Source organism: Haliotis rubra, unplaced genomic scaffold (genome assembly GCF_003918875.1).
Source record: "Haliotis rubra isolate DU_JTF1 unplaced genomic scaffold, ASM391887v1 Scf13, whole genome shotgun sequence".
In the NCBI taxonomy this organism is placed as follows: Eukaryota; Metazoa; Mollusca; class Gastropoda; order Lepetellida; family Haliotidae; genus Haliotis; species Haliotis rubra.
In genome coordinates this window covers 4,242,869-4,255,717 of record NW_025765225.1, presented here as the reverse complement: position 1 = coordinate 4,255,717, position 12,849 = coordinate 4,242,869, and the positions used below count along the sequence as shown (strand labels likewise).

General features: G+C 37.1%; 1 protein-coding gene across 3 annotated transcripts in view; it reads right to left on the bottom strand.

Moving 5' to 3' along the window:
• The window catches only part of LOC124267195 (nuclear migration protein unc-83-like), a 131,735-nt gene that overhangs the window by 17,784 nt on the left and 101,102 nt on the right, over positions 1-12,849 (bottom strand). For all 3 annotated transcript variants that reach the window (XM_046702110.1, XM_046702109.1, XM_046702111.1), the window contains one exon: positions 11,627-11,860. In XM_046702110.1, the coding sequence (XP_046558066.1) occupies positions 11,627-11,860 (234 nt within the window). The remainder of the gene's footprint in view (positions 1-11,626; positions 11,861-12,849) is intronic.

Sequence of the window (12,849 nt, the reverse complement as noted above, 5' to 3'; positions counted from 1 at the left end):
TTTCACGGTGTAGGTCCATGTTTATCGAAGCTTTGCCACTGACCTATCAGCTTAACACTGGCCTGTGTACTGCTATTTCATGAAAACTTGAATGGTGTCCTGATTGATTAAAAACAATCATCCTTTATTTTCGTGATGTTTTTGGGCAAATTTGTTCCTGTTTTCCTTTTTCAAAATCAACATAACAGGTAGTAGGTTTCAGTAGATTTTTTTTTCATTGGCCAAGCATCATACATATAACCTGAAAACGATGGAGTACAAAGATATTTTCACTACAATCTAAACTTCTGTTAATGGTACAATCTGCATTAAACAAGCTCAACAAATTCTTTTCCCCTAGCATCATCCTTACAATCAGAAACCTAATCTTGCCAATCATAATTCCATTCTTGGACACCAGGTGGCTCTGGCATCACCATTGTCTGAGTCTTTGCATCTCTTCATTCCAAGTACGAACAAGTAGGTCAAGTCTCTGACTAAATATTCCATTCAATAAATTGGAAAATAATTAGCGTCAGCTTCCTGAGAGCACAATGTTTGTATAATTTCTATAATTCATACCACAGCCAAGGCATATAGAGCTAAATGATGGCCAAATTATATGTGGTGGTAGTTTTGACAAACTTTGGTCAATGATGGAATGATCGACTGAATCAATACCATTCCTGCAACAGTAGTGCTCACTGGATTGAATTAGGGTCAAACCCAATTTGGTCCAGCTCAGCTGACCATACGCTTGACCAGAGGAGTCAAGCTATGTATTAGATTGGGCGTAAGTCAGCGTTAACAAGTGATCAGTGAGCAGGATGCCAATCATGGCTGGCAATGTCGACACTGACAAAGATCAGTTTCATGTCTTGTTCATCAATACAGAACATAATGGACCATCTAGCAGGATAATGATTTCTTGACAAGCAAAAGCAATATTCGACTTATTGAAAATAAATCCCCTGTCTTCAATGGTTTTGCTGAAGTGGAACAAACAATACAAACCCTTTCTGAAACTACTATGGGTAGACAATGGTTGAGATTTATCCTGATGTTATATTCAGCAGCATGGGAAGAAAACTAAAGATGTCAAAGCCTAATGTTTTTCACATGTTTTGTCCAGTGACATGCTGTAGAGAAGGGGAAACCTGACACTACTGAATCTAACCAGGGTAATTCCAGGGACATCCAGTTCCACAACACCATCTCAGCAATGACCAAAAGTCCCATACATTGTCATTGACTTAAAACAGTTGTAGTGCTAACATCCAGTTCCACAACACCATCTTAGCAATGACCAAAAGTCCCATACTTTGTCACTGATATAAAACAGTTGTAGTGCTAACATCCAGTTCCACAACACCATCTTAGCAATGATCAAAAGTCCCATGCTTTGCCATTGATATAAAACAGTTGTAGTGCTAACATCCAGTTCCACAACACCATCTTAGCAATGATCAAAAGTCCCATGCATTTCCCATTGATATAAAACAGTTGTAGTGCTAACATCCAGTTCCACAACACCATCTTAGCAATGACCAAAAGTCCCATGCATTTCCATTGATATAAAACAGTTGTAGTGCTAACATCCAGTTCCACAACACCATCTTAGCAATGACCAAAACTCCTATAAGTTAACATTGACTTAAAACAATCATAGAATTAACACTGCTTTGTTTAACAGGACCCTCATTAGATTCATATCACTGTGATCACATTTAATTGAAACCACACAAAACAATAGATATAAAATCTTGAGAAATAAAAACCTGATTACATAAAACAAGGTTACTTAAATGAACGTTCTGGATGCTCACCTGATAGCCTAGCATACTCCCTGGCAGGTAGTGATTGGTAACATTCTCCTTCTTATTGAATCCTTCTGGTTCAACTTATTCCATCACAGAAGAATTAGGAATCCAGTAAGAACTGTGGTACGTCTGAGTTACAATCCCAGTTGTCTGACAAACTATGTCTACAACTTTCATACAATTGTAACAGTAAGGCTCATAACATGTATATCACTACAGAGGCTCACACCTAAGTTGAAGAAATCCATAAGCTGGTCAGCTGGTCAGCCGGTCAAATAAGCAATATCCTTCCCATAAATCTTACAAATGGTACCTCTCTACACAACTGGATCTATTTCCCATTGACTTAATTACCCCCTGCATTGTCTGTCACTAATTACAGTGTTTACCCTACCTGGCCTCAACACCTCAGGAACATACACCGCCATTATTACTCTGCTACCACTGATTAACCCGCTTCACCTGCGACAGAGGGCGCTTTCAAGTCAGTAATGACCGTTTGACCACTGGATGAACCACTATCCCTCCATAGCCTGAGATGAAGCTTTGGTCATGATGATTGGTGGGCACATGTCACAGCAGTGGGAGATATAGACAAGTGGAATGTATTTCATGTGTATGTTATAAGGGATTCACTGGCAGTGTAGCCTATGATATATATCTAATATTGGCATGTCATGTAGGTGATGGGTGTGATATGAGGCGTATCATCTTACAATACAAAACCCAGCCTCTCCTGGGGAGTCAGACATAAGGTCATTTTTCCAGGATGCTGAGTATTATCCTTGGAACCATAGGAGATGGTCTCCCACATGCATGGCAGGGAGGGTCATATGTTTCTATCAACCATGGCGGATGAACAAATGATCAAATAAGCATGGAAGGCAATCAAGATATAGCACTGTTCATCAATCATCATAAAATACACTTTTTACACATAAATGGCTACATAATGTCAGCTTCATCATCATCCATCAATACATGTCATGTCATGAGATGCAGGATAGATGACAGACAAAATGAAAAAATATGGATAAACACAATTTGAAGCACATTTGATGAATTCAGGCCTGGATTAAAACATAAATTAATCATAACTATAACTAAAAGAATAAAAGTGACTAATAGTTAGCAGTTACTGAACATCAAACCCCAGCAGCGAAGTGAGTCAGTTAAAAATTTAAAGTCACATTGGCAATATTTCAGCCATATTGTGACTAAACAGTAGCAAAGTCGTACCACAAATATTCTAGCATAACAAGTGATCAGTTTCAGGCTTTATATCACTTATATTTCTATCTTAACAATATATACCACACAAAAGAAGTTAGAGAACACTTGATTCTTTCATATTCAACAGTTAATCTGTCATGGCATGATAGACTTACTATAGCAATGTGAAATAGTTGTGCGTGCTTTAACTTCCTTGAGTAGTAACCAATGAATACCCAGAATGGAACTGAACTCGGATTTTAGATGTTCCGTTTGAACACCAAAAACACTGCTACCCCACTATACCAAGTAGAGGTTGAATTCCCCTCCCGTCTGCTTACATAAACCTCGTATCGGGCAACAGCAGTCTCCACACCTTGTTGACTTACAGTGGCCATTTCCCATTCAGTCCGCCATTACCTATTTACCTATCTACTTAAAGCTACCCTCTCCTTGAAGCTGTTGGTTTTACAATGACAAAGTGCTTGGTTAGATATACACTCATACAATGATAGCAGACTCAGAGCAGGTATCCTCAAACATTGAGCCTATTGAACCTAAACATCTCCATGCTCGCCCTCCACAGAAAATGAGTCAGAAAGTACAAAATCTTAATCCCCTTCAAGTCTTTTTCTTTGAATCATACACTTTCATTTTGTACAAAAAACACTGAACTGATAACTATAAATATCTACCTTTTAATAAATTATTTTTGTTAAGTTCTCCAATGTTAATGTTGCTCTCAGATTCCAAAAGAAAAATAAATACTTCCTTTTTGTGTTACATGAAGCCCTAGAACAAAGATCATTCTTATCATAAAGCTGTGTAAACATCTCTGAATACTTCTGTTCAATCCATTAGCAAAGTTTCTGGAAATAAAATACTGTATCAAAATCAATATTGATTCACTCACACAGACAGCCTTTTAGAATAAGAGCACTGTTCATTCGCCCATGACCTACAACAGCATAACAATATACAATAATCAATGCAGTAAGCAATCTGATGAAACTGACAAACAGCTCGGCTGGATTCCCCACTACCAATCTACCTGCAATTAAGGGAAGCACCGAGGCATGAACTAGAGTCCAGATGATGGTCAATACATCAGCACTATACGCACGAATCTACCTCCATTGACCTCGTTATTGACAACATCAATCTGTACAGCAATATCTAACTAATTGAAATTGTCTGCCGAAGTTGGCTACATACGTAGATATCAAACAAAAACTGCAAACAGCAGTCAGCAATTACTACTCGACATTCAGGTGGGGAAGTCTTATCACACCACGATACAACTGATCATATGTCACTACTGAAAATCGTCACCCAATCAAACTTTGATCTAAAGGGCTATAATTTATCTATGCATACTTATGATAATATATCAAATATAGCATGATCATTTTGGAGAGGAATATTTTGGATAAATTACTGTACATAGTTTAATATACATAAATATTTAACAAAAGCAATTGAAATCAGAATGTATACAATTACAAATAAGAAGAAGTCGAGACCTAAAATTCTCTTTTACACGAAAATAACATAATTTAATTACCGTGTAATTATACAGAATTTCCAAACATAGTTTTGTCCCTATTTGTTAAGGAGCAACATGTATACCTATATTGTGACCCATCTTCTCTCCTCAACGACCTCGGCTAACTAGAATCACACCGAATCTGGTATCTCCCAATCAAATACTTGGATGACATAACTATTTGATGTAAGAATCTGACCTCTGAGAAGTTGACCAGAAACATAAAAACTAGAAGTTTAAAATGTCATCACATTTCAGCTGGAGGCCATGGATATCCTGATGACCAGATGTCTGTGTCAAGTAAGGTCAAGCATGTCTGCTGATGAAAACAACCAACCACCTTCATCTAAAGTGACTTTCCACCAAAAACATCAGAGAGGTAACATGAGATATTCTTCGATCGAATGCCATTCAAGATCAATGAAAGAGTATGACACAATAAGTTTAGGAATACAATATGAACTTTTGAATCATTAGAAGACTTTAAACTAAAAATTTAGGCAGACAACAAATTCCTAAAAATAGTTTTCAGCTAAACCTATTACGTTAATGAATCAAAATCAGCAACCACATGGTGAGTTAATATTTCTTATGAGTATTTTTTTCAAATTACTTACGAACATAACTTATAAAATGCAGACATCACTTGGTCTACTTTACTTAATTTTTATGAAAGAGAAGAAAACTTACATTCAGAATATAAAGTCATAAATAATATTCCGCACTGCTCCCACACAACTGTCAACCCTCTGCATTTCATGAAACAAACCTTCAAAAGTGAACACGGTAATAAATAGTCTATAGCACTGAATCCCCAAACTTGCCTGTGTGACATACTGGAGTGGAGAGTGACAGACAGTGGAGTGACGTTTCCTGATCAGTGTTGAATGAGGTATGAGCCTATCCACCTCCAACACCTGCACTCTACCTCGCCAGTCACCACAACTTTGCCTCCATGTTTAACCGTATCGATCTCATCATATCCACTCCGAGTTTCACAGACCGGTCCAGAACACCCAAACACACATTGGCCAGTGGCTATCGCGTCCCTGTGTTTATCCTAACTTCCTGCATCTCTCCATAACATCCCGTAAGTTGATGTCAGCCCACACGACCAGTGACAGAGGACACAGCCGGCCCACTGGACACTAGGTGGCAAATAGGTCGTGACATACTCATGGATTTCAACATTAGCATCTCAGGGTTAAGTTACCTTGATAGGGCCTGCTATCTACTTACAGACCCTAATGTGTAGTGGTAAGGAAATTAGCATTGACTTAGAAGAGTCGAAGGTATTATTAAATGATGGTCATTAGGGAAATGGTTCAATAACGAGAGAATGTTGTGGTCAGTACTCCTTCAAACGGTCATCCAAGTCCCGGCCTAGCTAAATGATACACCTGTTGTTGACCCATATATATCTACCTGGGTGTGTGTTACAGCACATGAAAGACAAATCAACAGAAACGTATCCTCAGGAAAAATAACACCAAACCAGGTGTTCAAATCATCAAAACTATGACAACAGATACGTATCCTCTGGGAAAATAACACCAAACCAGGTGTTCAAATCTTCAAAACAACTCTCACAACCAGATTGCTGTATATGTTTAAAAGATCCATGAAACAAAATTAAAAAATTAAATCAAAGTTTTAAGCTTCATAACAAGAAACTTCCTACCTTAAAGATTCTCTGTACTTTCTGCAGTTACATTGATAAGAAAAAACTGAGCACTTCATATTTCGTGTCTTATGAGACAACATGTGTGAACAGACTCAAAGGAATATTCCTATATAAATGCATGTAAATTTGTCTACGTGAAGGGGATATAATAATGATATTGATATTTCTCAAAGTGAATGGCTTCTTTTGTATTAGTCATGAACAGCAGCTGAAACTTGCCTTTGCCAAAATAGGTATTTGTTTGGTTGCTATCGACCTGCACATGTTGCCATATTGTGACACGTTTTCAGCCAGCAGGCCAAGTGATCAGCCAATAAAAACAGTGGGACATACCCAAAGTTCAACAGGGTGCAAAACACTACAAAATTAGAAATTTTGATATTAGATTCTTATCTACATCAGTTTATCATCAGATTATACTATTTGTGTATACATGTATTTATAATCTAGTTGCAAATCATTGAAGTCACGTGACTAATGACATATAGGCATTTATACCATCTTTCTGTAAACCTAACCCTGTGCTCACATTGATTGTGAAATTTCAACAATATTTGTAAGTTAACTAATGTGCACTTGAAATTATTAACAATATTAGACAATTATATTTAATCATAAAATAAAGCTAAGTAATGTTTGCGGAAATTACCTGTATACAAATCCACTGACCCTGACCAAGTAGAACCCCTCAATCAAGCCCAGTGATTCATCATGGACTCAGAGGGCAATGTCAATGTCAGCTCATAATATTATCTGGAATGCACTTTGACATAGAGCTGGCTTCATGATGAACGATCATGTCATCTAATGCATAACCAGGCATTTTGTTTTCAAATTTTGCAAACAATTAGTAATAACAAACATGCAGTTACTGGTACTGCATGTATACAAAGTGAATCATTTATAAATGTTACAATATGATTCACGAAATAAGATGTTATTTATGATTGTTAAAAAATAAGAAGTGACATAAGAAGCGAGTCGCACTTAACAGATCAGCAATTTATAGCCGAGTCATAGCTTGAACTTCACATGAAAATCATATTGACTGATATTGGAAAGAGTTGACTAAAATAACTTCAGTATATTTTCTAACAATTAGTTTTAATGCTTTTATAGACAATTTTCTGTGTACAACATCATACGTGTTTGGTTTTCTCAACAAATCATTCTTTTCATCAGAAACAAATGCAAAACTCTAAACAACAATAAATCACCAATCCAATTAACAGTTCAACAAAATACTCCTACCTGAGTCAATTCATGCTGTGACTACCCTATGGAGATAGCACATCACAAATTGCCTTCTTCATTTGGACAAAAAGTGTCGTCACAACCTGGCGTCAGTTTACGTTGACATGTAATCAATCATAAATCATCCGCTTCTGTGTTTTAGGCCCTTACCTGCGGCTAGAACTTAACCCAATCACTGAAGCATCCTAGGTGTGACATATTTATTTTCCCATTTTGCTATGGAAACACTTTGAAGTGTTAAGGCCTGGCCTATGATCAACCAAGCATGGGTACCCGAGACCTTGCGGCTCGTCCCGTAGTTAACCTTAATTAACACCTGCCTCAGTAATTGACCTCAAAGGCAACTGATGCATGAACTACTAAGCAAATAACGTCCTGAAACTTAATGGATGACATGTTTTAGTAATTATCTCTTGAATTTTCAAAGCGACGTCTCTTCTGTCAACAAACTATTCAATACATTTTAACATCTACTTGTTTCAGAAACTGTTGAAAACATATGTATGTATACATAATGGTAGTCAAATTAAAGGTCAATGGTCATTCAAAGCTAGTGGTTCAAAAAAAAAAAAAAAAGTTGTTTATAGAGAATAAATTCAACGTAAAATTATCATTAGGTGCAAATGAATCTGACGACTGAGTAACTTATTTGCTTTCTCACTCTCATGCTATATAACACCAGAATGTCACTGCAAAACAAACATCCAATAACAACAGCCCAAAGAGATATCCCACAATTCACTGATCAAACGTTCAATTTGAGACAAATGTGTGTAAGGTACAAGGAATGAAAGGACAACTATTGTAGAGTGACGCTATAACACATGCATACTCACTGCCCTTCCCAAATCGGACGCTACGTTGCCTGCACGTGTCTACACCCTATCTGACTCATGGAAGCCTTGTTAAATATCAAAGGATTTACACCGGACAAAAAGGTGTGTTAATTTAACGCTTTACTTGTTGTATATGACCATACATACCAACAATAAATGTAAACCTTTGTGGTACTGAATGATTTGAAGGAATTTTGATACTTTTGATCAAGAAATTGACGAGTTAATTTTTAGACCTCAACATGTTTCCTCGGTAGACAGGTGGATCTTTCCTGCATGTTTGCTCTCAGGTATTTAAATAGGCCTTGGCAGGTTCAGTTGGGTAAAATGACATTTTGTTCAAACAGGAATTATTAAGTGAGACTTTTTAAAAATTCTAATCTGAAAATTAATACTATAATTTGAAGCAAACTTTGGGCTAAATGTCGGCCTATGAGCAGGTCTAAATACTTGTTACTCCATGACATAACAAAATTTGCAAGACAACATTGTAAATAGGTTGATGTCATATTGCCCTACTTCAGAAGACAAGAAGTATTTGTCAAGCGATCACTCTCATTAAAACCATTTGATATTGTTAAGTAAAAATCAACCAAGAAATTAGTTAAATGTTTCTCAAAGAATTAAAACTTTCAATTTCTCACAAAAATATTTTCTTGGGGTAAACAGATCAGATATTGTATGTCCAACACAAGTTCAATGGACAGCTATAATATTTGTAACAAATAATACAAATGAAGATATTTAACACATCGATGCGTAGACACACTGCCATGAAATTCAGTTCAGCATTTACAGGATTTTCCATTTGTACTTTGTAGCATCTGAGTAATCATAACCCTGATTCTGGACAATACAAATGGCTGCCAAAATGTCAGCTACCGAATTCAATCAGTATAATCTGTCTGTACAAATGAATTTGAGAAATCAACAATGGTTCCACTGTTTATTAGCAGATTGTGCCGATATTTGTCACCTAGGTGTCTGTTTTCTCGGCTAATTCCTTTCAGCCTAAAATCCACAAAACGATTTGCTTTAGACCCATCCTAACTCTTTGGTTCAGAAGTCAAAATATACCTGCTTTGCACAACTTGCTGCTGAGATGGCACGATCCAGTGTTTGCGAAACAACAAGCAATTCAACATTTTTAGACGGATGTGTATTTTTCACTTAAATCAGATCAGGTGATTTTTCTTTTTGACATGCATGGCTATAGCTTTTCATGTCCAGTAATGAAAGAGGAGAAAAAGGAAGAGCCACCAATCAATGTGAGGATGGCAATTTTGAATTTGAACTTGAACTTGTGCCTTTGAAAATACTTTTTTACGGTATTAACTTCAAGGAATATCCAATTGGTTAAAAACAAACAAACAAGATTACGAGTATTGAACTTGTTCTACTTCTATGTTGACATTTCAATGTAGCTAAACATCAGTAACAACAGAAGCCATTGGCTGTTGTAAAGACAGAGGCAGATGGAAGATGTATGATACTCCATGAATACAACATGGCTATTGTGCACAAGCAAACTATCAAATTATCAAATTGATTCATACGAAATGAAGCATATAGAAACTGATTGGATTGCATTCAGGTTTCATAAGATATACTGGGCACTACAGAATGGCATGGCTGTATCACAAACCCTGGTTTTAATCAAGCTTGGACAAACCAAAACCAGTGGTTGATAACATGAGCAGAGATCCATGTCACATGACACACTATACAACACATATGGTCTGCCTTTGAGAGAATAAAAAAACAGGAATCCAACTCAAATCTTGTGTACCTTGGTTCTAGAAAATGTGCAATGTTCTAGGTTCCATTTGGATTGTATTTTGTATTCTGTTCAACCAAATTAACCAATCATATTGATGGGCTACTTAGCACAAACAAAGCTGAAGCAATAAAACAGGCACACCATCCTGGAAAAATTACATTAAAAATCTAACTGATTTACAAGTAAAAGCTATCCAACGGAGGATTAAACTTGTATCTTGGTTGCCACATCAAAACCAAATCTGAACCATGTATATATATATATCTTTCAAATCTGAACCATGTCAATATATGACAAATCTGAACCATGTCAATACCGACAAATCTGAACCATGTATATATATATATCTGAACCATATATTCAAATCTGAACCATGTCAATATACAAATCAAATGTCAAAATCTGAACCATGTCATATGAATATCGAAATCTGAACCATGTCAATATGACAAATCTGAACCATGTCAATATAAGACAAATCTGAACCATGTCAATACATGACAAATCTGAACCATGTGACATAAAGTATTTGTTTATTTGTCTATTTCTGGCTTACTTCAAGGCAACTGCACTTAATGAGACAGAGTATCATGTTTGTTTCCTGAGAAAGTCATAAAAAGTTTCATTCCTCTAGCTCATAAAATCTGCAACAAGCAAATATACCAAAGCAGGGGTCCGTGTTTGATGACACAACAGCTTGATAGGCTTCACTAACTACCGGTACACTGAACTGCCTTAATAATTCATCCACTGAACACTTAACTGTAATTACTTTCCAGCTTAACAGGAGTACTCCATAAAGTCTTTGTTGGCAATAACACACAGCTTTATGATTTTCTTTTTGTGTCTTGGGTTGTTTTTACTCAGGTAACCTTTGTAATACATATTCAGAACTGTAAATTTCTGATCTGACCCGAAGATGATTCTTTTAACCTTGTGGAACTCTTACTCCATGGTATCTCATGATATAAATCTGATTAATTTCAAAATTGCTTGCTCTTAAACAGTTTGCTGATTTTTGTTAAGGCAGAGTTCGAGGAAAACTCCATTCATGTGACAGAATATCGGAAAGATGGCATAACAAAGAATGGTCAAGGTTGCCCTTGGAGCTACGATTTGCTGTGCAGAATTGCAAATCCTATTATGCCTGAAACCTACGATGTTGGTTCAATTGAGTTTCTTCCTGCTTATGTTTCTAGGTCTGTCAGCACACTATCTATCCAATGGGTTTCAGCACACTAGCAAATGTCCTGACCTTGTATCTCTTCAGGCTTCTGCTACCATCAAGCTGTCATTCCATGATATAAGTGTAATTCAGTTCAAAGCAATATTAACTCACACACATGCTCAAGTCAACATGAGTGTCAAAACTCATTCATTAACCAAATGAGTGGGAGCATCACAAATAATTGTTATGTGTTGTTACCAGAGGGAATCAAACCCAACCATTCAAGCTGAGTGAACACCTGACCCACGAGGCTAGTAGGCATGTGTGTAGTGAAAGTGGTGTTTTACCTTTGGATTGTTTAGTTCCTCCTCCAGCCGACACTGCCACTCTAGCGACTGCAGCCACACGCCATGCCAGCGGTGCTCCAAGCCTGTTGCAGTGCTGCGCGGGGAGATGGGGGTGCAGTGCTCGTCATCTGTGTCAATGTCACCGTTGAAGCTCTCGTCATTGTCTATACGCTGACTCAGCTTGACCACCGCTGACACCACCTTCGACTGTGACTCGATGTCCCGTTGCAGAACCTGAAATAAGCAATGATTTAATCAAATCACAATTCAAAATTATAAACTGCCATATAGAAAGCTCTGACCTCAATCAGTGAGTGATATGAGTTTAAAGCCACCTCCAACAGTATTCTCGTCATATAACAGCATGACAGCTCCATGTATGAGGAGAGCCTGAGGAGATGCACTGCTTGGACGTTTACCACTTTGGTGCAACCCACAAGCATTGGTTGCTGCTGACAGATATAGAAACAATGAATGAGACTCAGGATTTGAACCCTGTCATAGGTTTCCGGCATACCCAAGGGAGGTAACCCTGCAGAGCAAGTTGTAGCACCTTGAATGACTTGGCAAACCATAACCCCTTATTCATACACTGACTGACTGACTGAGTTTGGTTTTACGCCGCTTTTAGCAATATTCCAGCAACATCACGGCCGGGGACACAAAATAGGCTTCACACATTGTACCCATGTGGGGAATGACTCTTCGCGTGGCAAAACCATTAGGCTACCCCCTCATTCATACAAAATTCAATGAAAGAAATAATCAAATGGAAAAACAATGAAGTTGTATTTCAGTATTCACATTTCTTGAGAAAAGCCAGAATGACATGCTGTAAATAGAATCAATAAATGTGTCAAGTCATTTTTCTGACAGATCCTTAACTATAGAGTAATATTGATATCATTTTACAATCGAATAGATTTTAAACTTGTAATATATATCATGCTAACTGCAGCATGTTGAAAAACAACCATGAATATGTTTTGTCAAGAAGGATCATCCAAGAATGACAATGCCCTCTACTACAAAGCTTCAACAGTATCATTACTTCAAAGAGGACCTATAAATCTCATAGCGACCCCTTCATCGTTTTGTTTGATCCTGAGCTTCTCCCTTTGTTAACAAATGCTTATTATACAACATAAGAATTTTCAACCAACTCACTGAGTTTCTCAATCAGGTAAAACCCTCAAATCTGTCTAGTTTGTAACAGACATTTG